The sequence below is a fragment of the Rhipicephalus microplus genome, chromosome 1 (assembly GCF_043290135.1).
Source record: "Rhipicephalus microplus isolate Deutch F79 chromosome 1, USDA_Rmic, whole genome shotgun sequence".
NCBI classification, from domain to species: Eukaryota; Metazoa; Arthropoda; class Arachnida; order Ixodida; family Ixodidae; genus Rhipicephalus; species Rhipicephalus microplus.
The window spans coordinates 266,616,573-266,643,067 of record NC_134700.1 but is presented as its reverse complement, the minus strand read 5'-3'; the positions used below and the strand labels follow the sequence as shown (position 1 = coordinate 266,643,067).

The following is a 26,495-nucleotide window of genomic DNA, read 5'->3' as shown; positions in this document are numbered from 1 at the left end:
TGCATTTCCGATGGAGGCCGAAATGCTGTAGGCCCGTGCGCTCAGATTTGGGTGCACGTTAGAGAACCCCAGGTGGTCGAAATTTCTGGAGCCCTTCACTACGGCGTCTCTCATAATCATATGGGGGACGTCAAACCCCACATATCAATCAAAACAGTGAAACGAATTTCCGGGTGATTAGAATGTTTTCTTTGGTCCTGGCCAAGGCCCATCGGTCTGCTAAGTCTTAAAATATTGTTGTTGCGAACCGATTTTCACTGCGCGACGTTTGATGCGAAGGCCAAGGTACGAAAAAGTCCGCGCTCTCACTGAAGACGTGCTAAGCACGTGCGAGTGAGGCAACGCAAGTGTAGGCATGCGCGCCGCCATATCGTCAGAATCGCGGTGTAAACAAAAATAAATTTCTTACGGTCAGGACAAACCTTTAGAGACACGTCACGGCCTCCGAGATTATGAGCGCGAGTCTTGGAGGCTCCAGTGTATCTCCGTGTGACCGGACATCCCATCAAAGATGGACGAGGACCGAAAGAAGGCTAGGACGGTCTTGGCGAGGGAGTCAGGCCTCACAACTTCAACATGCGTGACTGTCGAGGTCACACTTGTGAAGGCACAACCTTTAATCCCCCTCCCCCCCAAAAAATTATCCCCAACACCTTCTCGATAACAAAATAATAACATAGGACCATGGTAGTGAAGTCTTGTGTCCTTGATCTATCGCGTCAAAGCGTTTCTGCAATTACTTTTGCCGCAGTACTTTGGTGTGATGCAAAAAAGCGCACTAAAATTTCGGATGGACTATTGCTGTCGCGGGTCACAACGCACACAATTAATTAAACACGCGTGTACGGGCCGTATATGTCAGAGATCTGGTGTGATTACCAACGTCTAAAAACTTCAATGACCATCGTTCAGAGTTCTTCCTTACGTTGCTGTGGGCCTGATGAACAATAAATCAAAATGCACGCCAGCTTTCTTTTGTCGCATGCTAATTTTCGATGCTTTCTGGTGATACAAATATTTTTGGTAGTCCCGTGAGATTCGTATCACCGATGTTCCACTGTAGATATGACAAGTAATTAGATAATTACACTCAGTCCGCTATTCGTCATTTGACACTTGCAGCTTCCGGACAGCGCTGATCTTCTATGCCATGCCCCGCCGCGGTGGTCTAGTGGCTAAGGTACTCGGCTGCTGACCCGCATGTCGCGGGTTCGAATCCCGGCTGCGGCGGCTGCATTTCCGATGGAGGCGGAAATGTTGTAGGCCCGTGTGCTCAGATTTGGGTGCATGTTAAAGAACCCCAGGTGGTCGAAATTTCCGGAGCCCTCCACTACGGCGTCTCTCATAATCATATGGTGGTTTTGGGACGTTAAACCCCACATATCGATCAATCAATCTTCTATGCCATTTATGCTGCACCTTACAGCATCTGTGCGACTGCAGTCGCGCGTCGGGCATACATGTGGGTTCACAACGCAAGCACAACACAGTATATGTGCGCTCACAGAACAAATACAACACAAAGAAGGAGACAAGATAGGGCTGGCATCCTATCCTGTCTGCCTTTTTTTTTCTTGCTTGTATCAGTTGCGCCAAAAATATTTTATTAAACTCGCCCAACGTCACAGTCTGCTACAACACTGTGACCTTTTTCAGGTCAACATAAGCACGCATAGCACCAATTTTATGTTTTTTTTTTCTTAAGCCAAGAAGCGAGTCGTGTTCGTGATCACGTACACCCTGCATGCAAAAATATCCAAGCAAGCCCGTTTACAACTGTAGGTCCAGAGCAGATACATGAAAGCCTTCGCAAACGCCGAGCCCGCTGGAGTACACGCAAAAGCGGCTCCCAGATGACGTCACCGACGGGCGAAGAATACGCCGTCGGCAAACCGCAGCCAGTCGGCCTCTCCGACGCGGGGAGGCGCGAGGAGACGAACCATTAATCCAACGGCGAAGCGGCACGCAGAATGGCGAAGATCTTGTGTCAAAGACGTTGCGACGGCGGCTTGCACGCGTCGGAAAGGAAGCAGAAGTGTCGCTGCGGCTGACGTTGGGACGTTCGTTTGCTTTCTTTCCTTCCTCGTGGTCTGGCGGTGACGCACCATTTACGTCATCAGACCGACTAGACACCGAGAAGAGGACAACGCGTGTTTCACATTTCGCGCCCGTCGGAGACCCGCCTCGAAACTGGAGAGCGGCGCGGTGGTTTCGGAACGCCGCAGATCATGAAGCGGCACCCATTCTTCCGAAGACAGAGGGCAGAGGAATGAAGATGACACGCGAGGCTCAGTGACATCAATCGAGGGACCACACGGAGTCTCTCGCCGGAGGGGTGGCCCGGAATAACCTATGGGCGTAAACAGTCTTTTTGTCGGTTCGTACATTTTGGCGTTTACGTTCGACCAGGATGAGTGTGCGTCATCGCCTACGCTCTATACGAGAGAAAGCCCGTCGTCATCCGTTATCACCACGACAACTGAAGGCTGCCCCGCCGCGGTGGTCTAGTGGCTAAGGTACTTGGCTGCTGACCCGCAAGTCGCGGGATCGAATCCCGGCTGCGGCGGCTGCATTTCCGATGGAGGCGGAAATGGTGTAGGCCCGTGTGCTCAGATTTGGGTGCATGTTAAAGAACCCCAGGTGGTCGAAATTTCCGGAGCCCTCCACTACGGCGTCTCTCATAATCATATGGTGGTTTTGGGGCGTTAAACCCCACATTCCTACCTCCCAACTGAGGGCTGCACTTAAAAAAAATGAAAAGCCACGCCAGGAGTAGCTAACTGACATCAAGGGACACTCAAAGCGGCATGGTCATTTCGATGTGTTCGAACAAATATCGCCGACGTAGCCGATTTCCCTCCGTTTAAAACACGGCAGCAGTTTCGTGTAACGCGGGGAAGAAAACGGCCTAGCTGTGTTGTGCAAAGCGACAATAATCTAATGCAGGCTCCGCAAGTAGTCTTTCTTTTGTTTGTGTGTTTACGTGATAATAGTGCTTGCCACAGATGGCGCCATGAGCCAGCGAGCAGAAGAAATCAACCCAGCAGGTAAATTGATGCAGCGCATACAACGATAATGCTCTGATATGAGGCGAAAAAAAAAATCCCAGCGTATCCACGGAGTGCATGATGATGAGTGGGGCGAAGCGTCGGCCCGTCTGTTCGTTTTTGCTTCCGTGCATCCATGCGTCCGTCCGTCCGTGCATCCGTCTGTCTGTGCGTCCATCCATTCATCCGTGCATCCGTCAATGCATCTGTCTGTCTGTCCGTCCGTCCATCTAGTGAACGCTCCAAGTAGCGCCATCTCGCATCTTTTCATCATATATTCAGCATATAGAAGTACCGCCATCCTGCAGACATTCCAAGGACTAAACGAGAGGTGGCACTCGCGCACTTTCTTAAGGCCTGCGCTTCGTGTCTACTTCCCACCTTTAACCACTTCGAGTTCATGGTATATTCTAGTTCACTGTATTCATGGCACTGCGGCCCTCACTGTATTCATGTTCACTGTATTCATGGCATGCGCGTTTCAACGCGTCCGGCGTCCCTCCGTCACGAAACGAGGGAGACGCAGTGTTGCCTGGGTAACGCATCGGCGCGAAATGCGGCATGTCATATTTCGCACCGGTTGCCGTCGGGCCGCGCCGACGGACGCTGGTCGCGCCGTTTGCGCCTGGCGTTAAGAGCAAACCTCATAAGCGCGAAAATGCACGCGACAGCGACTAGCGACGCTATGAGCGACGAAACAGGGCGTTCGCGCGACGTGTCGCGTGCTCGTTTTCGAGCGATCGCTCGGTTCTCCAGATTTGGAAACCGTCGCTCATCGCCCGGAAGTGCTGGGCTCAAGCAGCCAATAGCGAAATACCGGAAAAGACAAAGACTACATAGGTGCACGTGACCCTGCCCGAGTCACTATGCGCAACAAGAAATAACGCAATGTTTACGCATGTGAATATAAAAAAAGTGCTGCAAGGCACTCATAAACACTTTCCGTTCCATTACACAACAATATATTTTATTTTTAAATTGCATATCGCTCACTACGCGGTTTTTTTTGTGCGAGTTGACGGCCTCATGCCAGCAACAGTGGAATTCGCTCGCCGATGCCGTCGCGTGAATGAGGTTTGCCTGCGCTAGCGACTGATCGCGCGAAGACGATCTACGTCGCGTCGCTCGTCGCTGTCGCGTGCATTTTCGCGCTTATAAGGTTTGGCCCTTAGAGCTCTCGCGATTTGCTAAGGTAGCGTCGCTGGCCCAGTGTGCGCGCGCGTCAACGCTATACATTGGAGTAGATTGGGCCCTTCATGATGCGCTCGCATCCGTTTTGCTAGCTCTACATATACCGAAATCGGTGTTACGTGACGTCAAAAGATGACGAAGGTATATGCCTGGTGCAAACAGGAGAATCCTGACACGCGTGTCGTCTAAGAACATGACAACGTACCACGCTCATAGCGTGCTCGCGGTCGTTTCGATAGCTCCACATATACTAAATTTGGTATCACGGGACGTGAGTAGATGACGAAGGTAAACGGCACATTCAAACATGATAATCATGACACGTAAGTCATGTACGGCATCATTTACCTCCACCTCGTAACGTTGTGCTGATTTTAAAATGACATATTAACCTTTCTCCGTCGTGCTTCGCATATCATCGATTCCCGCCGTACGTGGGATCTGCCAATTTTTTTTAATACGAAGCATTTCTTAAATGACACGCGTGCCATGTAATATCATGTTTGCACCAGTCATATATTTTGTCATCCATTGACGTCACGTAACACCAAATTTGGTATATGTGGAGCTAGTAAAACGGCCGCAAGCGCATCATGAAGGGCCAATATACTTTAATGTATATAGCGTTGACGCGCGCGCGAGCACGCTGGCACAGCGACGCTACATTCATAAAACTCGAGCGCTCTATAGTCTGACGCCAGGCGCGACCAGCGTCCGTCCCCGCGGCCCGACGGTAAATGCGATATGCTGCGAAATGCAGCATGTCGCATTTCGCGCCGATGCCACAGAAAAACATTAAGGCCAAACCTCATAAGCGCGAAAATGCACGCGACAGCGACAAGCGACGCGACGTGGATCGTCTTCGCGCGATCAGTCGCTAGCGCAGGCAAACCTCATTCACGCGACGGCTTCGGCGAGCGAATTCCACTGTTGCTGGCATGAGGCCGTCTACTCGCACCAAGAAAACCACGTAGCGAGCGGTATGCAATTTAAAAATAAGATATATTGTTGTGTAATGAAACGGAAAGTGTTTATTATTGCCTTGCAGCACTTTTTTATATGCACATGCGTAATAAACATAGCGTTATTTCTTGTTGCGCATACGTGACTCGTGCAGGGTCACGTGCACCTATGTAGTCTTCGTCTTTTCCGGCATTTCGCTATTGGCTGCTTGAGCCCAGCACTTCCGGGCGATGAGCGACGGTTTCCAAATCTGGAGAACCGAGCGATCGCGCGAAAACGAGCACGCGACACGTCGCGCGAACGCCCTGTTTCGTCGCTCATGGCGTCGCTCGTCGCTGTCGCGTGCATTTTCGCGCTTATGAGGTTTGGCCCTTACTCTATGCCAATACGTTACCCAGACAACATTGCGTCTCCCTCTTTTTGTGACGGAGGGATGCTCAACGCGCTGAAACGAGCAAGCGTCAAAGCAAAGCCGCGCGGCGCGTGCCTGCGAGTATGTTGCAAGACCGGCGCCTGGCGTGGCAACGCCGGCGTGACGCGACGAAATGAACGCCGGCAGCACGCATACCGCGTCATGTCGAAATGTATTGGCCCCTTGACTGTGGCATGTAGTGATGTTTCACATGACACGCATCTCATGATTATTATGTTTCCACCAGTCACATACCTTCGTCATCCATTGCCATCACGTAATACCAAATTTGGCATATGTGAAGCTAGCGAAACGGCCGTGAGTGCATCATGAGCGTGACATGTAGTCATGTTGTTACATGGCACGCGTGTCATGATTTTCATGTTAGGGTCTGTCGCTTGTGTTCGCCATGCAATCATGCCATACCATACCAGTTTTGCAACATGCCATATGAACGAAACCACCGCCAGAGCGGAAGGACAATGAAATGTAAATCATGACACTTATGACATACATGTCTCAATTTTTATGTCATGACTAGTCGAACATGTTCTTCATACAGTCATGTTACGCCATACCAAGTTTGGTATCGATACCATTATCGAAACGGCCAGGAGAGCTAAAAGTCGTAGGCGGATAGATAGATAGATAGATAGATAGATAGATAGATAGATAGATAGATAGATAGATAGATAGATAGATAGATAGATAGATAGATAGATAGATAGATAGATAGATAGATAGATAGATAGATAGATAGATAGATAGATAGATAGATAGATAGATACTCTCAAAGTCGCCGAAGTTCGCTAAGAAATGGTTCGCATTTAAAACACGATACAGAGGCTTTAAAAAAAATGGCAGCATATCCACGGAGTGAATGATGGAGAGTGGGGTGAAGCATCCGTCCGTCCATTCGTTCTTGCTTCCGTCCGTCCATGGGTGCGTCTGTGTGGCCGCCCGTGCGTGCGTCTGTTCGTGCGTCCGCACGTCCATCTGTGCGTCCATGCCTGCGTTCGTCCATGCATCCGCTCCTGCGTCCGTCCATGCGTCCATCCTTCCGTGCAGCCATCCATGCGTCCGTCCATGCATCTGTCTGTGTGTCCGTTCGTCCACCTATTCGTCCACCGTTCGTCCACCGTTTGTTCACCGTTTGTCCACCTAGGGGGAAGGGAAGGATTCATTTGACATGCCCACACCATGTGAAAGTTATCCGAGACTTCCCCGCAGTGAGGGCACCACCCGTCGACTTTGAGGTCAAAATGCTTTATTATTGCAGGACGCAACAAGGTGCCTATAAGGTTCGTTCATCGGCTTTACTCAGGCCCTTAGCAGGCACCGGGAAAGGCCGATGTCGTTCGTAATATTACAACAGAATTTCTTTGAATCGCAGAAGCGTTTGGCTAATCTCCGAGCCGGAAAAGCCTGGGTGAGATACCCGGTATATATAGTTAAGCGCGCGGGCGGCCACATCCGCAGCCTCGTTACCTCTAAAGCCCTGGTGGCTCGGAGTCCAAACAATGCGTTTGGGTGAGGGGTATGCATCCCTAATGGCTCGCTTTAAAATGAAAGCATGACGTGAGTGTATAAATGGACCTGTACGTACACGGGTATGCAGTGACGTTGGTCCTTCAGAAGACTATGCTCTGACGCTGCCAACAATGGCGCGTGACATGACGAAAATTATTTAGCACGACATGCGTAGTTTGTGTATTTGTTGCTTGAAGAGATTAATAAATATCTAGATAAATAATGAGACGCAATAAGGGAATGTCAGTGTTCTTTTTTTTCATTTTTTTCACGTGAATTGCAACTAAATGCGGGGCTAATGTGCCGGCGTTTCGCATGCGTTTGTGTCCCCGCGATCAGCGCATCGAGCAGACGACAGCCGTGGAACGCTCCTATGTACGCGTTCACGCGCTCATCTATTCTACCGCGTCTAAGCAGCGTTTCCAAACCACCCCGCAGAAACAAGGCAGTAGACCTCAAAACAACGCTGGTCAACAACAACAACAACAAACAAACGCCCCTAGCTTGCACGAGGGTTGGGCTTGTTCGGTTACGTCATGCGCACGTGACCTCTTGGTCGGATGTCGGAGAGGGTAGGGAAGAGATTTGGCTTGGGAAGGCTACGCGGAGGAGCGGCAAGGGTTTCGAGCTCTCCTCTCATCCTCGTTTTGCGCCGCTTCAAAGAAAAAAAAAGTTGTCGCAGCTTCTAATGAACAAATTAAAAAAAAAAAATGTGGTAAAATGCTCCTCATCGGACACCCAACAACTTCCACGGTCTAACTCAAATTTGGTATGGGGCTTGGTGAGTGGGCCTTTAAGAAAGCTGCAAAGGTGAGCCAGAGGACGCTGCATATTTACAAGTGGGCGTTCCATAAAGAAAAGGCGGGCAGATGTTGGCACCGAAGAAGCGTTATGGTGGGACAGGACGCCAGCGCAAGAAGAAGCAGGACAACTTTGACCTGGGAGTACTGCGAAGTACTGTACCCAGTGTCTTCGCAAAAACGAGATCCCCACTGTCCCCAAGCCTATGCGCCACTCTGAAGAAGACAGCGAGCTGCCATCCGTATAGACTGCAACTATCCATGGACAAAACGTTAAAGAAGCTTTGCTTCCGACATAAGAAGCCGTCTCGGAATGCACTGCTCACAGAAGCAACACACACTGTGCAATCTCAGCGCCGCTACTTTCATCAGTTTGCGAAATGGCGGCGTCAATGTAGGTCGACCTTTTACACCGACGAAAAACGGGTCCACGCTGGCCACACGAGTAGACAAGTGTGGATTGATGAAACAGATACCACGCATGAAGCGCGTTGATCCGGGGCTGTCTTCAGGCCTTCAAGATAGTGGAGGAGGCGGCTTGCTGCTGGTACTATAATGACGAATGCCGGCAATTTAGATCTGTCTGGTTCATGCTGACTTTGTGTACATCGTAGAAAAAAAATCATTGGTGGCATCATGTTATTTGTATAACCATAAATGAAAATTATTCACAATAACGCCTGCGATAGACATTCCCACATTGATTTGGGTGTATGAGCAGTCAAGCGACACAATGTGGGCGAGGTCAAAATTTTAGACATCTGCTTTGAGGGCGCTTGGTACGTACACACATTTAGACATTGTCAACACGCGTTCTTTTTTTTTTTTGGGGGGGGGGGGATTACACATTCTGGCATAGGTCATCATGAAGAAGTCCCGAGATGCTAATCATGAACAGACTTGCTTTAAAAACGACAAAATGCCCTTTAGAAAGAGGCGACCTTAAGATATTTTTATCGGATTCCGCCAGGAGCAAACGCAAACGAACAAACCCACTTCTTGAACACTACAATGTGGCGTATTTGGTATCAGGCAGCAGCAAAAGGTTAACGTTTAAAAAAAAAGTTGAAAAGTTCCTCCGGCAGTATTCGAACCTCGGTCCACTGAGATGTGAACGATCTCGCGGTGCGGGCACTAGTCAATCGATTAGGCCCCATCTAAAAAGCTGCGCGGATTAGTACAACGCGGAGGAACTCACCTTCGCGATTGGTGGGAATCTGCCTACAGCTTTCGTAGTGCTGCAACCAGCTTGTGAGATGGAGTATGGACCCTTTCACTGTTTACAAACACAGGCGCATGACGACATCCGATTGTGTCCACAGACGTGTCTTAATAGCATCGGTGGGCAAGAAGAGCTTTAGAAAATAGCACTTTGAATTGGGCGAATTGGTACATACTCTTTGATAGGTTTAGCGTGATTTAGACGAAGACAGGAGACACACAGAACACACACGAGCACCAACTTTCAACTGAGCTTATTTGCACTTCAACAAGCCTTTTTAATTCGTCAACACCAGCCTGTATTACCCAATACACGGACGAGGAAGATAAAAGACGATGACAAAGGAAACAAGGAACCGTAAGCAAAAATAAAAGAAAATTCACATGCCTATACAGCGGGACGAAAATTCAAAGATTATACACACCTGTAGCACTCAAAGTAAACTAATATTAGATACCAAGACAGCACCATGAAATATACTTCAAAGATGGCACCTTCAAACAAACAAAAAAAAAGCCGAGCAAACGCAGGCGTCAAAAGTCTAACTTGTCCTGGTGATAAGTGAAAAGCTTATCTAACATAATGTGTGACTTAAAACACGCAAAACACGTGAAGATGAAACAACAATAAATGACAACCCAGAGAACACATATCGGCGTCAGTTACTGAAGCCGACAGCCTGCTTGCGATTCAAAAGCAAAAGGCGTTTTTTTTTTAAATGCGGAGCATTTCTTAGTCGCTTCATGCTGAAGATAAGGTCCCTAGACGAAACAAGTTTCATCTAAGGACCTTAAGTATGCTGCGTCGGCGGCATCCTTAAAAAAGGTTTCCTATTTTCCGGTGTGAACGCAGCGCCAGAACGTATAATGCCTAGCGGAGAAACAACGCAATAATAGGTAGGGTTCAGTCAAAATGGAACGCGAAGCCCGCGTCTCCCTGCCCTCGTGAGTGGGCGGTTTGCGGGAGGGATACACGGAGACGCGTGCGCGCGTCTGTTTTCTGCGTGCCTCTAACGGCCAACGACAGCGAACTTAGAATGGGCTAGTGCCAGCAACGCAGCTCCCTCTGGTCACTGCTAGTGTAATGAACTAGAATATGATCTATAGCTGCTAGCAAAAAAAAAAAAAAACCGACTGCTCGCTCTGCACATCCGTTCACTGGCACTGAATCACGCGTAAGGAATTCAGTCAAGGGCATTTTTACTTGGCTTTCGCTTGACTTGACGCTTTGCTTGACTCGAGCAGATGCGATGGAAGCAACAGTACCTTCAACAAGTAGTGGGGCACCACCCAACATCAGCGTCCCACCCCACGATGAAGGCAACACCTCTCCTCCATTCAATAAACAAGAATAATAAAGACGAAATAACAATTAAGCTTTCCTAAGCCATACCCAATTACGCAACATTCACGCGATATCCCCTCCATGGACTCTATGACGTATTAGGGTGGTTTAGAATAACGTTCGCAAGCGTTGCGGTTGTTGCTTTAGTTGCGTGCGCCATATGAGTTTTAGAATAGCGTTTGCTCCTCCTAGGGAAAAGTCTGGGGAACTACAGCCTTCACAGCTAACCCAAACGCACGGAAGCTACACACAGCGGTTTGCGGGCCTCGCGGGCCGCACGCTATTTTTGACCATTTGCGGAAAAGTGAGCGCCCCCTGTCGTGTAAACAGGAAAGCTTAGCTTTTGGTTGGAAAACAAAAAGCTTGTTTTGTTGCTTTAGGACCAAAAACGCATGCCCGTTACTGAAACAAGAAGGTAAAGGAGAAAAACATTCTGTTGACGTTTGTATACACGGTGTAAAACAAGAATTTCTCGCGTTTCAGCCTGAGAAATAACCAAGTGAGGTGATACCTGCACTCCGCTACCTCGACGGTTCGCCAGGCTCATTACGCCTGCTCTTTTAAGAAGAACATTATGTTATACACTTGAAGTTGAACCTTGAAATGTCTGTCGATTAACTATAGGTTCAGTGAGGACGGCTTGTGCACCGTCTGTGAGGTACGGTGTTTGCGTGAAAACGGCAGTGTTCGCCGTTACTACGGGTCATATTGATGGAACGCCAGGCTGATGTTTTCCAACCAAAACCAAAACGCCTGTACAGGAACGCTACCTGTGCGGTTACTGCTCATGCGCAGTGGTTTTCCCGCAAATGGTCAATTCCTGCGGGCGGGCCGCAAGCGCGAACGCCGACTCGAGTTACGACGCATGCGCAGTGGCAGGGACCGCACCGCAAGGGCTCTCTTTCTTTCTTTTTCTTTCTTTCTTTCTTTCAAGCCGTGAAAATTTTCTCTAGTGTAACTATTTACCAATCGGGAAAGCCAAACTACGACAAAAATCTAAAGGTCATGTGCGCATTATATTTGCAAGTCTGTGAAGCCACAAGTAACGGAAGTGCATTTTTGTAGTGTAACCAGCAAGTATACGAAGTTCATTATTTTTTATTTTCTGTAATGGTAATTAAACTGTTTACATAAATTTGAAACACACACACACACACACACACACACACACACACACACACACACACACACACACACACACACACACACACACACACACACACACACACACACACAACCAAATAGTTGACCTTGATATCGAAGTGTGCAGTCCAGTTCAATGCAAGTGACAACACGGGGCCCGCGGTCTAACGCGACTCATGCGTTTGCATTGACAACGGCAAACGTTGCATTGGTTTACAAAATACCCGTGCACGCAACAACGTTGTTTCCCCGATTCCTCGTGATTTCTGGTGTGTCGACGTCGACCGGCAGCGATTCACCACCGCAGGCACTGTGTTTCCATTCACATTGAACGCGAGTGTGCACCTTCTGTGATATGCCATCAGCGTAGTTGCGTGCAGTAGTAACTGGAGCCACTGTGGGTGGCCATTCCGCCCTCCCCAAGCAGGAAGAAGCAGCAGCAGTTGATGCTGATCCGGGCTCAGATCCTGCACCGGCTGGGCATCCGCAACCCGCCGGCCAATGGGTCCCTCAGCGCGCCGCTCAACAACAGCACCCTGCGCCTGGTCGAAGAGATCGTGCGCAGTCCTCCGCCCAGCGTCCAGGACATCACCACGGCACGCACCGTCTACTCGGAGCGCATACAGAGTTTTTACCCGTCTTGTGAGAACCTACTTCGTCATACATCCATCTTCTGCATGCTCGGGTGTGACACGGTTGAAATTGAACTGGCAGCTCTTCTTGGAGCAGAAAAACCTTGGTTTAGAGCAGTTAGTGACACTTAATATGTAGCCTTACGAGATTAAAAAAAAACAAGTCTGTAGCAGTTTGTGGGATCAAGTACATATTTCAATCGGCTTAAATTATGCAAAACACAAAAAAGTGTTTTTTTTTTACAGATTATTGCCAGGTATGAACTTCACTACATTTTCATAAACCACACGACGTATCTAGCCCAAGTAATAAACGACGTATGAAACAATTTAGAAAAGAAGATCTGCGAACTACGTTCAATTCATAAACATTAAAAAAGTCAGACAACAAGCATCTCCACTCGAAAAAAAAAAAAACTTGTCCATCTCTTTTCGTCGTTGTTTATAGTGTTATCCCATACACACCGACATTCAGAAGGGAACCACGCCGTTCCACTTAACAGAAAACAAAGCGTAATTTTATTTAGTTCACTTTTAACTTTTGCCTAGCAAAGTTAAGAAACTAGCGGTTTTGTTAATTATATGCCATCTCTTGTCGAACTCGCTCCCTGCAAACATATCAACATGTTTAGCGTATAACGTTGACCTCTCGGTGCAGGTTCGACTCCCAATCAGACGGACCCATCGGCGTGGGACGTGCCGGGCCACTTTCGGCTGCACTACGACGTGAGCTTTCGCCGCTCGTCTCCGGGCACCGAGGTGTCGCTGGTGTCGGCCAAGCTGCGCTTGTACCGCACCGGCGCTGCGATCGCCGGTGGTGCCAGCGGCACGGCGGCCGCGCAGAATATGCTCGATGCACCGGCAGCTCCAGTCACAGTGTTCGTGTTCCAGTTTCTCAGGCCCCTCAAGTCGGGAAGACCCGGTGAGAAGAGTGGCTGTGGCATTGAAAACGCAGGCGACTTTGGCCTTGAAGCGTTCCGTCGGCGTAAATTCTCTCAGGCGCATGGCGAGACGATGTGTCAAAAGCAATGTCCTTGGTAAAAAAGAACACTAGCGCAGCTTGCACCGAGTTTCGCAAGGCTGGGTCACAGCAGAGATGTTGGGCACCTGTCCTGTCATCCCTTATGCAATGCATGGGTGTGCTTCCTCTCTCCTGCATCACATATGTGCCAGAAGAATTACACAAATCCCACTATCGCCTTACAGGTACACAACCACTAGGGTTCGCACGTTTTAGCTACTCTTGTTAACTACCTGTACCGAATACTTGGGCGGTAACAGGTTGCGTGCTGGTTCGTGATGACGGTAATCTTCTACCTACGACACATGGCACACCTCGACCTATATACAATTGATTGATTGATTTGTGGGGTTGAACGTCCCAAAACCACCATATGATTATGAGAGACGCCGTAGTGGAGGGCTCCGGTAATTTCGACCACCTGGGGTTCTTTAGCGTATACCCATATCTGAGCACGCGAGCCTACAACACTTCCGCTTCCATCGGAAATGCAGCCGCCGCAGCCGGGATTCGATCGCACGACCTGCGGGTCAGCAGCCGAGTTCCTTACCCAATAGGCCACCGCGGCGGGGCGAGCTCTGCTGTAAAAACATCCAGGCATTTCGACGAAGTGAATCACGACGAGTGGGCGAAGCTATGGGTATCTTATATCGCTGAGTAAACCTATATACATTACCCCGAGAGTTGCCCCATATCATGTAGATTCAGTGGCATAGAAAGTAAATCTATTTCAGTCGTCTTAGGCAATGCAAGGAAGATTTAATGGAGGATACGCCTCGAAAGTGAATCTCCGAACTCACCGGTGGCAAGTTACCCCTTTAAAATAGGGTAATTGATTGGGACACATCGTGCTCGACATGTGCCTTTGAGTTACAGGTTTCCTTGTAAAGCATCAACATATAGGGACAATTTAGTAGAGATCAACTCATCAATACTTTTCTCGATAGGTTATTTTCGCCGGGAACAGTGATTTTTATGCTGTAATTATCTTGTGCGTGAGTCGAAGTACACAGTAAAACATTTTTTTTCTCTCGCATATGTTTCGACTAAAGCAACCGTTATTTCCATACCGTGACACCAACATGAGACAAGGCTAGGTACAACGGAGCATCACCCCCATAAAACACTGATACATGGAATGTGTAGCGCTATCGTTTCATTATTAGGCACGTGGAAGAAATTGAACTGCCCCGAACGATTCCTCCGAACGTGAGAACCGGCAAAAGGAAAACACTCTCTCCGTTTGCCCCGGCAGACGTTCGATGCAATTGCGCTACCCCCGTATTCAGAAACGCCACTTGACTTGAACTTGACTTGAAACCGCCTTCAATGCAGCGCGTTCGCAACGAGTCCATGTGTTTGTGCTGCCGTGGCGCCGCCTAAAGACAGAGAGTTCGAAACGCGTTTGTGCTGCATTCAAGTCGGTGGCAACTCAAGATCAAGTCGAGCAGCGTTTTTTAAGTGTGAATACACTTTATAAGCGACCCTAAACCATCCACCGCCGTCGGCGGCGTCCGCAGTCTTCTCTCTATCTTTAAAAGAAAGAGGACTTGGCGGGCCGCAGCGCGACGCTCTACCGAATAAGCCACGGACGCGACGCTGATATCGGTGTCAGTAACGCGCCTTATACCCCCTCCCCCTTCGCTCGCTCCTCCGCTCTCCTCGCTCGCTGCAGCTGCGCGCGCACCCCTCTCTCTCGCGCGCCCGCCTTCTCTCTCAGTCTCCCGTCGAGAGCGGGTCGTGAGGGGGAGTAAAGTTAAAATCCGTTGGCATTCGCCAGTGAGTTAACGTAAACTCCCCCGTGTGATCAAATTGCGATTCCCAGGAACCATTACACCATAAAGGCACCATAGTGTGATTAATAAATATAATAGTGCGAATTAATAAATACCCCTCATAGCATCACCCCGTGTATTCGCATTTAACCATGTTCACCCTCGGCGGGGAAATGCTTGGGAGTTTTTGAATACGGGTGTTCCGGAGACCACGAAATGACCGTGATAGATACCGCAGTGGTGAGCTCTAGAAATTCCGACCACCGGGTTAGGGTTCTTTAACGTGCACTTAAATACAAGCACACGATCCCCTAGCGTTCCCCACCATCGAAATGCGGTCGCCGCGGCTGGGATTCGATCCGGCGACCTTCTGGTCAGCAGTCGAACACTATAGCCACTGGACCTCTTTGGCAGGTCTGGTTGCGTTAGAAACTGCTCTCTTTTTTTGTCAGCTTTAGCGCAGCGTACTGTAAACTGCGGACATAATCGTGTTGTGTGACAAGCACCATTTTCTTTTTTTCTTCTCTTTCTATTTTGCTTCTCGGCACGCATGTTCCTACTGTGCGGTAACAGTCAGGGTACGTAACAGTCAGGGAACGTGTCAGTCAGGGTACGTGTAAGAGAGAAGGAGAGGGAGGAGAATTAGCAAACAACAACAAGGAAATAATTAATAATTTCATTTGTTGGAGTTACTATAGCGTCCTGAAACCAGGATATGGTAATAAGAGAGGATGTAGTGGAGGACTCAGGAAATTCCGACCTGGGGTTATTCAAAGAGTGTGTACATGACCCTCTAGCATTTTCGCTTTCATCGAAAATGCGTCCACTGCAGCCGGGATTCGATCCCGCAACCTGCGGGTCAGAACCAAAAATGGTAATAAATCAGGTAGAAAGCTATTGATAGGTTGCACCTGACATCATGGACACAGGTTCTTAAATTACTGCGGCTCCAAAACAGCGGCTTCGACTATGAGGATAGTTATTACTTTGACCACGCTTACCCACCCCGTGAAAGCAGTATTATCTCGTGCTGGATAGCCCGAATCAATGTAATAACTGCACCGCCGGAACGTAAATGGCCTCGGTGCTTGAATAACGAAAGAACCTGCATGCGATGTACTGGTAACATTAACGCCACATCGCAGATCTCGCCTCCCTCCATGTTGGCACTCAAACATGGGGGTTTAAGTAACGTCTATGCAAGCCTTGTCGCATGAATGCGCAACCTTGAGTACGAGCTAAGGAACAAACTGCACATGGCGAACGAACTTGGCGGCCGTATAAAAGCCGCAACGGCGGCTTCACAAAGAAACACTTCTTCTACAAAGCCGCTTTCTGCATCACATTTGTGTTGTGCGACAGAGCTCTTGGTCGTGTACAAGGAAGTCGAAAAAAAAATTTAATCTCTATAGTCGAATATGGTTCTCCTTACCTGTCAAATGCAGCGTCAGCATAATTAGCACATTTCTGTGACGTAACAAGAGTAATGACGTCAGATGCGATGCCTTATTTTTCGTATTTTGCTGCTACCACTTGCCGTCACCTGATTAACCACTGGAACAGCTTCGATTCAGCACACCCTAGAGCCCAGCTGATCAAAAAGAAAAAAAAAAGCATGCACCTTTAACACGAGCTACGCAGCCACGTTGAAATTAAAGCACACTGGCTTGATTATCCAAGCGACGAGGTTATTTCTTGCATGCGAAATATATATACATATATAAGATTATATTTTTTCATAGAGAGCGAGGTTTCAGGGGAGAGGGGGTGATTTTAAATGAAAAGAAGAGAAAAGTGAGCCCCGTAACTGTCTCTCAGGGGGAGGACACCTCAACAGTTACTCATGAGGGGTGGGGGTAAGGAGGGATTAAAAGGATAGGGAGGATTAAAAGGTATTGAGATAGAGAGAGGGACAGGCACATACGGAAGTAAGGAGAATATAGGAAAGATGGACACGGTCGCAGGAGTCCGAGGACGGGGCAGCACTCGGCGAGAGCTTTTGTAGGCGTAGGAGATGGCGTAGGGCGAGCCCAGTCGGCCAGAGCTGCGCTGTCGTCGGAGATCGCGGGGGCGCAACCGGTCGGCACGAAATCCAGCGAGCGAGTCGAGGTTTCAGAACATTAGCGCTAGCACTACAAGCACGCTGGTGTAATGTTAACATTTTAACAGCGCACGAAAAGACGGGAGAAAGCAAAAGAGGGTACAGAACGAGCGTTTCTCTTGCATTGTTCCATCCTTTGTGCGCTATTGACATGAAGGTATACCAACTAGTCCGAATTGCGACGCTTCTACAGGGTTAACATTTTCTGAAGCTGCGTTGACAGGTCCCGAGGCCAACTTTCTAGAACTTTGTCTCGTGCGACAATTATTTTTATTTGTTCGTTACGATACCACTGATAAAACATACCGGCAACTGTGTGAGATCATTATCCTTTTTTTTCGGTGGTGGCTCACAGAGAAGAAAGAATTGATCGCTAGACGGACGCTCTCCAGTGGACGACGTGGCTGGGAGGAGTTCAACGTGAAGTCGGCCGTGAGCCGATGGCACCGGCTGCGAAACAAGAACTACGGTCTCGACATCGAGGTGGTGGACGCTCGCGGGAAGAAGCTGCTGCCCGGACGCTACTTCCGCAACATGAGCTGTGCTCAGACGGAAGGTACGTATACCCACGGGGATGACCAATGCTGCAGTTTAATGGGACTGTTAAGAAAAAAAGTTATGGCAGCTTCACACGAATGGGGCCAAGCCTAAACTGAATGAAGGAATAGCGCAGCTGGGGTGGCCTTCCTTTATTCTCCGCTTTCTCTATCTCTCTTTCATTTTACATCTGTGTTTTTGTATATGTTTCCCCCTTTTTTTCTCTCTCTCTCTCTCTTCTTACATCTCTATTCCCGCATATGCTTCTTCCCACTTTTCACTCTATTTCTTTCTCTTTCCGTCGTACTCTCTGTTTTTTTTTCTGTCTTGGGTGGTCTTTTTTTGTATAGTTTTCGTTTGACACTTGCACTTGCTGTACGCCGAGTAAATTAGAAGTGTGGCAGCTTGGGCTAGTTGGTATGGCATGACGATAGTTATAGCGCGAGAACAAAACGACGACACAGAGGGGTGTCCTTCTTGTTCTTCGTGTCCTTCTTGTCTCTGTGTCGTCGTTTTATTCTCGCGCTATAACTATCGTCACGCCGAGTAAAATTACCTGAGCCGGCGATTAGAAAAAAAAAACCATCGCCATGCTTATCTGGGGCACGAGAGTACAACGGATACAAAGCTCTTCTCTATAGAGTAGAGTGCATACTCCACTCTACAAAGGCTGATGCCACAGCCCCCGCAGTGCATTTGGAAAGGGGAGGGTGTCACTCCTACTTGTCACAGCCAAGGGAGGACTAGAACGGCACCCGGGAAGCAGTCTGCGAAAAGGTCTATAGTGTCGTTAATTACTGTCCTTCTGTACGAGTGCGCTAGGTTCGGGCTAGCGGTTCGAAGCTCGGACTTGCGTACTTCTCAATCCCACGCCTTTTGTCCTTGAAATCGACACGACAACACGATCGCTTGTTGACATTTGGTTTGCGGTCGCTCGCAGCGGGCCAGCAGGAGTCCCCGTTCCCAAACATCATGCGCCTGCATCCGGGACTGCGGGACAACGAGTCGTCCCTACTGGACAACGAGACGTACCCCACGCTCGACCTGCAAGTCGTCGAGGTGCTTCTCCACGACTCCGGAGCCGTGGGACCGGGAAGCGACTCGCCGCAGTTCGTCGGGGAAGACCACGCCGCCAGGTCGGTTGATGTGAGCGCTTCGTTTGAACTAACAGCCTCACTTCAGGTTTCAAAAGCGGCGCTGTTTTAAGGCTGATCCTGACGACAAATGTGTGTTTACACGTCATGCTCAGATTCCATGATACACTACCAGATGGCGTAACTGCCCCTTAAGAAGCTTTAGGTCGCGATAGCTTTACTGTATATGCCACAGCATATACAGTAACTCTAGGTCGCGGAGGAAGCGGCAGCCGTGCAGTGATCATGGAAAATCATATGAGAAACATGGAAGCGAGAACCGCAGCTACGTTGTTTCCGCATATTTCCCACTGAGTACAACTATGGTAATAAAGAAAATAGGCAGACTTCCCAGAGAAAAAAAACAATTAGCCTTAAGGCAGTGTTTCCGAAACACTATACAAAAATGATCTCCACTGACAGTTTTCACAAGGCAGTTAAATTATCTGTTGCGGGCACATCGCCTCGTCGTTTTGACGTTCAGAAGCTTCAACATGACGTCTGCACGATAACGCTAGTCAACCCAGCACAATGATTGTAGCGGCTAAGTTACCTCGATGTCATCATGACGCGGTTGGAACGCGTAGTGTACACGTATCCCGAAGGAGTACGGCCACTAGTGTAGGTCCGGTCTCAGCGAGCTGCAGGGCACGCGTTAACCGCCGCCATGGCGACAACATGGCACTTCTCAAGGTCGCAACATTTTATTGTCTGCGGTAACACCAAAGCGCGGTACAGAGCCGGTTGCAAAGGCGCGGCGGGAAAGCAAATAGGCTTATTCACGCCACGGGCGAGAAGTACTACACAGGGGTGCCGCGGCCCGCGAGCACGTCTTCGTGGGCAGAAGTGATTCACGGTGACACCGGAACAAAAGGCTCGGTTGCTCGAGCGAGGGCAAAGGCGCTCGCGTTGGCTTCGGAGAGATACGGTTCGGCGCAGTTTGACCACGCACTAGGACACCGCACCGCTCTTCGGCCTAGCGTTCGCAAGGGGCAACAAAAGGTGAGCGTTCGCCGCGGGCGCGAAGCGCCGTTGGCGAAGTCCGACGAGTCCCAACCATAGGCTTCGACGGACGGAAAAGAGATGCGTGCTCACCCTCAGTCGTCCCGGAGAGGTGTTCTGTGATGTGACTCACTCCCAACGAGCGTGCGCGAAACGTCCCTAGAGACTCCGCGCACGGCGCCACAGTCGACATTCGCTACCGAGTGAGAGGGGTTAAACCTCACTCCCCGCTCTCCCAGCGCGGCAGACCGCAGAGGAGAATCATGTCAAGACATGAGAACGGCAGAAAGAGGCGACAAAACCCGCGCAAAGGCGGCGGGCGGGCTAGCCTCGATTCCCACAAACATCTGTGTCAGAATAACAGAGCCCGTGCGCCATGTATTACTATCCTTCACGTTAATAGTTATTACAAACAAGAAAGCCAAGGAAAAGTGTAGGAGATGCTTTTTGTGGCAATTATGACGTAAACGTGAAAGAAGTAGAGCAGATGAAAATATAACTTTCCACCGGTAGGTTTACGTTTACACTTAGTTACTCATAATTACTATAAATAGCATCACATATACTATAAATAACATTCGCTATCCTTCGCTTGGCTTTCTTGTCTGTCAGCTCTCGTTAATGTTGTGTCGAGCAAAAAAAAGCAAACCCTTAAACTTACCCCCGTCTATTCTTTATGTGACATCACGGAAGCTGCATGCCACCACAATGCTGTTTGAGTATGGCGGCTTCACTGATGCAAGCTATCTATAGATACGAACTCTCCTTCCAAGGCCAGAGGTCCGCCTCGTATAAAAAATAAGTTCTAAGAGTATCCACATTACCTCAGAAAATGCGATATTCTTGCTTGAGCGCATGCAGACCAAACGGGTACCTACGTTCCTCATAGCTCTAGTACTGTCAACATCCATATAATAAAAAAAAAAAGTCCGTGAACACGGGTTGTAGCTAGCGCCCTCGTTTCGACAAGCGTAGCTGTCTTTAGAGTGAAGGAAAGTGTATACTTAGGAGCTAGTATTCTTCGTTTTTCTTTGCTAGACACAATATTAATGAGAACCAACCGACAATAATGCAGACATCACAGTTACTTCGAATAAAATCCCCTATACTTTCTCTGGCATTACTGTCTGTTCTCATTAATAGTGTCTTTCGAGTGATGTTTCCTGGGAGAGCTGGCACATGGCTATTCATTCCTGGAAGGGTAGCCATTACTGAAGACGGACTAAAGAAGAAAGCCGTCTGTGTGACAGTGTGCTTTCCTTTGGTCCGTGTTCACCAGCGCGTTACCTTTCGAAGGACATGTCTTCTTCAAGGCTCCGACTATCAACCGTCGCACGCACACGTAGGCGTGCCCCAAGCTGGCACCAGTTGGAGCTTTGAAGACAAGACGGCTAGTCCAAACGTTGACTTCAACGGCACCCATTGTTCCCAGTTTTTTTTTTCATCTTGTCAAGCTTCCGTATTCCCTAGAACTACTGTTTTTTGAAACACATCCCCGCGTAACATGATCACGAAGAGCGATGATGCAAAAATATAAATCCAATTTTGCAGTTTTCACCTCGCAATAGGCATTTTGAATTACTAACATGAAACTAATTCTTAATATCTGAAGGTGTACCTTACCTAGTTATGAAGCTATGTCGACATTTCACTGGCTGTGCGCAGACCCCACCGACGACGCCGGCGCAAGGTCCAAGACGCGACGATGGTTGACGGCGACTACAGGACGCACAGCGCATGCACGCCTCGTCAGATTGATGTCACGTTTGCAGGTGAGGCACGAGGTCGCAGTTCGATGAAAGGCAATCGTGTACATCGGTAAAAAAGCATGTCTATCCTGCCACTGAGACCAGCTTTTTAGATTATCTGAACCCGTTGAATGTTTTCAATCTTTCCCTGTCAAAGTGTTTCGAAGAGAAAAAGAGAGTATACATAATCGTTACAAATGAGGTCCTTTCTGAGTTTAGTGAGATACGTCGGCACTCATCAAGGGTCCAAATCCGGGTCCCGGAAACACGGAACAACTGATGTATGGTTGAAAGAAACTTTACTTCTCTAGTACAATATAGTTTAGCCACCACATGTCAGCCACCCACTAGCAAATCGAATGGCTAGGAATGGACTTGACCGCCAGACGCTCGGGCCAGCTCCATAAACGCAGGGAAAGACCACACACACGGGGTCTGGAAGATGGTACGACGTGCAGAGTGTCGGCTATAGGGTGAAATACGCGTGCCAGATACGGGAAAATAAGTGACCTTGAGCGGAGCTGCAGCACCAGACTGAGCGATAACGGGGGTATGATGCGACCGCGTGCTGGTGGGTTGCGATGCTGCACCAGCAAGCCCAGATACTCAACATTTATGAAAGGGCTGCAACTGTCGTCTCCCACCTCTGTAACCTTACTTGCACGGCCGCTCAGTGAGCTGAGCTGATTGAAGGGTGGAAAGAATAGGACGTCAACTAGATGCGCGTGTGGTCCACTATCCTACGTAAATCAGATATACAGAAAGAACAGTAAGGGAGAGGCACGTATAAAGTGTGTGGCTTGACGCGTGCACGGTGCATCTTCACTGTTTCGGACAACGTAGTTATCGGCGGTGAATGTGAAAACAAAAACAAATGGGGCTTTGGCACTCACCTATGCACTTCAGAACACGGCATTAGCTGACTATTTCCATATTTTGCCTGTCTTATTTGTATCTTTGGTGGTGGTGGTGCAACTTTATTGCCCAAAAAAAGGGGTCCTGAAGGACGCTCGGCTAGACGTCCGGTGCAGAGGGTATCTCCCACGCCGGGACAGGGAGCCCGGAGTTCTCCGCCGCCTGGCGGGCCTCCTGGACAGCCCGAATTCGTAACCTAGTCATCCGAGCGATTGGGCATGCTGTTGTGACTAAGTGCCTGTATCAATTCTGGTTTTCCTCGGATCATTGTATTCTGTGAGGATCATTGTATTCATACATAATCAAGCGCGTATACGTTCGCCTACAGTGTCCGGCGTCGTTACTGACCACGCACGTGCGGCGCACGCAGATTTGGGCCTGGACAACGTGCTGTACCCGGAGGGCTTCACCTACTCGTACTGCCACGGCACGTGTCACTGTCACGGCGGGCGCAGACGCCGCGGAAAAGGAAGCAGGCGCCCATGCGTCAGAGCGGTAAGCGAACGCCGGCGATGTGGCGCACGTGACGACAGCGCATTGGTCTTGCAACACAGCTGCGACGCGTAACGAGGCCGATGCACCGCGTCGTTGCGACGCCTCCCCTAGCGCTGCACACTATTGTGTTACACGGCGCGATGTTGCCCTGCGGTAACCGCGACAGGGACGGCAAACACAAAGGACACTGCACAGCAAAGTCGTCGATATTGTGACAACGCGAGATTGACGAGCACACAAAGCGCCTCAAACAAATACGATTTATCGATCGCTGGAAACAGACTGCAACGACATCTTCGTCTTTTGCCCTCGGCCAAGGACACTCGCGCTGCTTCGTTGTCCTCACCACTGGCACATACGCGCGGCATTATTTCCCCTTTAAAAAAACATCGTCCCGATGTTAAACGTTTGAGAAGCAAGGCGAAACCAAAACTGCACAGTTAGTCACTGAAAGTAAGGCTTCATCCGAAGCACGTGGACAATTTCTGGTCAATGTCTGCGCCGCTTTGAACACTGCACGCCGTCCGGAACAACCTCGTAGTTGACGTCACTGATGCGTCGCAGAACCTTGTAGGGTCCGAAGTATCTTCGCAACAGCTTTTCGGAGAGCCCACGCTGACGAATAGGTGTCCAGACCCATACTTTGTCGTTCACGTTGTATATGACGGGTCTGTGCCGGAGGTTGTAATACTTGGCATCGTCGTCTTGCTGTTTGGTGATTCGCAACCTGGCAAGTTGTCTGGCTTCTGCTAGCTGGGTAAACTCTTCGGCGTCCGTCTCATTGCCATCATTTTCATGAGGGAGCATTGCGTCTAACGTTGTCGTAACCTCGCGTCCGTAAAGGAGACTAAAGGGTGTCTTCCGAGTGGTCTCCTGACGAGCCGTGTTGTACGCGAACGTGACGTAGGGCAAAATGATGTCCCAGTTTTTGTGCTCTACATCTACGTACATGCTTATCATGTCAGCCAGGGTCTTGTTGAGGCGTTCGGTGAGCCCGCTGGTCTGGGGATGATACGCCGTTGTCTTCCTGTGAGCTGTACCACTTAGTCGGAAAATGGTGTCCAAAAGCTCGGCCATGAACGCAGTACCTCTGTCGGTGATGACTATTGCGGGAGCACTGTGTCTTCGATGGCTTTGATGAAAAATTCGAGACGATGGCTCCGATGAAAAATTGCGCCGCTTCAGCTGTCGTTGCCCGTGGCAGAGCGCCTGTCTTTGCGTATCGGGTCAGGTAATCCGTGGCGACGATTATCCACCTGTTTCCAGTGGCAGACTTTGGGAAGGGGCCCAGAAAATCCATGCCAATTTGTGCAAACGGTGTCGCCGGCACTCGGACAGGTTGCAGCAGGCCAGCTGGTTTGATGGATGGTGGCTTGCGGCGCTGGCAATCTAGACATGCCTGCACGTAAGTTTTGACAACTTCGGCAAGTCTTGGCCAGTAATAGTTCTGCCTTATCCTCGCCAATGTTCTTGTGTAACCCAAGTGACCAGCGGTAGGTTCGTCGTGACAGGCTTGCAGTACCTCACGGCGAAGCGAAGAAGGAACGACGAGAAAATAGCTGCTGCCGGTGGGTGAAAAGTTCCTCTTATAAAGAACGTCATTTCGCAAGCAGTACGACGGCAGCCCTCTCGCAAATAACTTCGGAACGCTATTTGTTCGCCCTTGTAGGTAATCTATAAGTGGTAGCAGCTCAGCATCGCCACGCTGCTGTTGAGAAAAGGCGGCAGTGTCCACAATTCCGAGAAAGGCCGTGTCGTCGTCGTTGTCCGGGGATGCCGTCTCAACAGGAGACCGAGAAAGACAGTCGGCATCGGTGTGTCGTTTTCCCGACTTGTAGGCAACAGTGAAGTCAAATTCTTGGAGCCGAAGACTCCATCGTGCAAGGCGGCCAGACGGATCTTTCAAGTTGACTAACCAACAGAGAGAGTGGTGATCGCTGATAACGGTGAATGGGCGGCCGTACAAATAAGGACGAAACTTCAGGATGCCCCAGACCATTGCAATACATTCTTTTTCCGTCGTACTGTAATTAGCTTCAGCTCGGGACAGCATCCTGCTGGCGTAGGCGATCACGTTTTTCGTTGTTGTCCTTCGACTGTACGAGCACTGCTCCAAGACCCACATTACTAGCGTCTGTATGAAGTATTGTTGGCGCGTCTTCATCGAAGTGGGCCAGCACGGGGAGTGTTTGCATGCGCTGACGAAGCTCGTGAAATGCCTGCTGTTGGTCTTCGCCCCATCTGAAGGGGGTATCTTCCCGAGTAAGCTATGTCAATGGCCATGCGATGCGCGAAAAATTAGCAATAAGCCACCGGTAATAGGTACAGAGTCCTAAAAAACGTCGCACTGATTTTTTGTCTGATGGCGTCGGGAAGTTTGCCACGGCGGCAATTTTATCCGGGTCGGGTCGGATCCCTTGGCTGCTCACGACGTGACCGAGAAATTGAAGTTCGTGGAAGCCGAAGTGGCACTTTTCTGGTTTTAGAGTAAGACCGGCCAAGCGTATTGCTTCAAAAACTGCTTCGAGCCTTCGTAAGTGTTCCTCGAAAGTCGCCGAAAAAACAATCCCGTCGTCGAGGTACACCAAGCAAGTTTGCCACTTAAGTCCCGACAGAACCGTGTCCATGAGACGCTGGAATGTTGCTGGCGCCGAACACAAACCGAAAGGAAGAACCTGAAATTCATAAAGTCCATCGGGTGTAACAAAGGCGGTCTTCTCACGATCTCTCTCATCCACTTCAATTTGCCAGTAGCCGCTTTTTAAGTCCATAGACGAAAAGTAGCGTGCGTTTCGTAGTCTATCCAATGAATCATTAATACGCGGCAGAGGGTAGACGTCCTTCTTTGTGATCTGATTAAGCTTACGGTAGTCGACGCAGAAACGCAAGCTACCGTCCTTCTTTTTGACGAGTACTACAGGTGATGCCCAAGGACTGTTAGATGGCCGAATAACACCATCTTCTAGCATCGTTTTCACCTGTTTTTGAATTGCCTCACGCTCCTTTGGGGCGACTCGATAAGGATTTTGCCGGATGGGTCTGGCGTCGGAATCCGTGATGATGCGGTGTTTCGTCAGTGCCGTTTGACCAACTCTTGATGTGGATGAGAAGCAGCCGTGGAACTTGTTGATCAGCGTGAGAAGACGGTCTCGCTCAATGGGAGATAACATTGGACCAACGTCGACAGGTGTCAGTGTAGTGATAGTAGACGCTGCTGCTTCCTCCACTAAATGACAATCTTCTGTTTGCGAGAGTTCGTCAAAATAGGCAATAGCCGTGCCTTTAACTATGTGTCGGCGTTCTCTGCTGAAATTTGTCAATAGTAGTTCAGCGCATCCGTCAATAACAGTGATGACAGCCCTGGCAACAGAAATGCCGCTAGTGAATGCGAGCTTCTTGATGTGTTCAGCGATGCCAGTACCGTTTTGTAACTTGTCACAGTGCACGGATACGAGGGAACAACTTCGTGGCGGCAGTATGACGT

General features: G+C 49.4%; 1 protein-coding gene across 3 annotated transcripts in view; it reads left to right on the top strand.

Annotated features, from left to right (window-relative positions):
* Positions 1-26,495, top strand: part of LOC119187718 (bone morphogenetic protein 2-like) — a 46,879-nt gene that overhangs the window by 11,791 nt on the left and 8,593 nt on the right. The window contains exons 2-7 of one of the 3 annotated variants that reach the window (XM_075894180.1): positions 12,080-12,294; positions 12,943-13,206; positions 17,537-17,737; positions 18,659-18,854; positions 21,519-21,625; positions 22,887-23,011. In XM_075894180.1, coding sequence (XP_075750295.1) covers positions 12,080-12,294; positions 12,943-13,206; positions 17,537-17,737; positions 18,659-18,854; positions 21,519-21,625; positions 22,887-23,011 — 1,108 coding nt within the window. Of the gene's footprint in view, positions 1-12,076; positions 12,295-12,942; positions 13,207-17,536; positions 17,738-18,658; positions 18,855-21,518; positions 21,626-22,886; positions 23,012-26,495 lie in introns of all 3 variants that reach the window. The other 2 variants (XM_037435803.2, XM_075894181.1) reach the window with 2 other exon arrangements.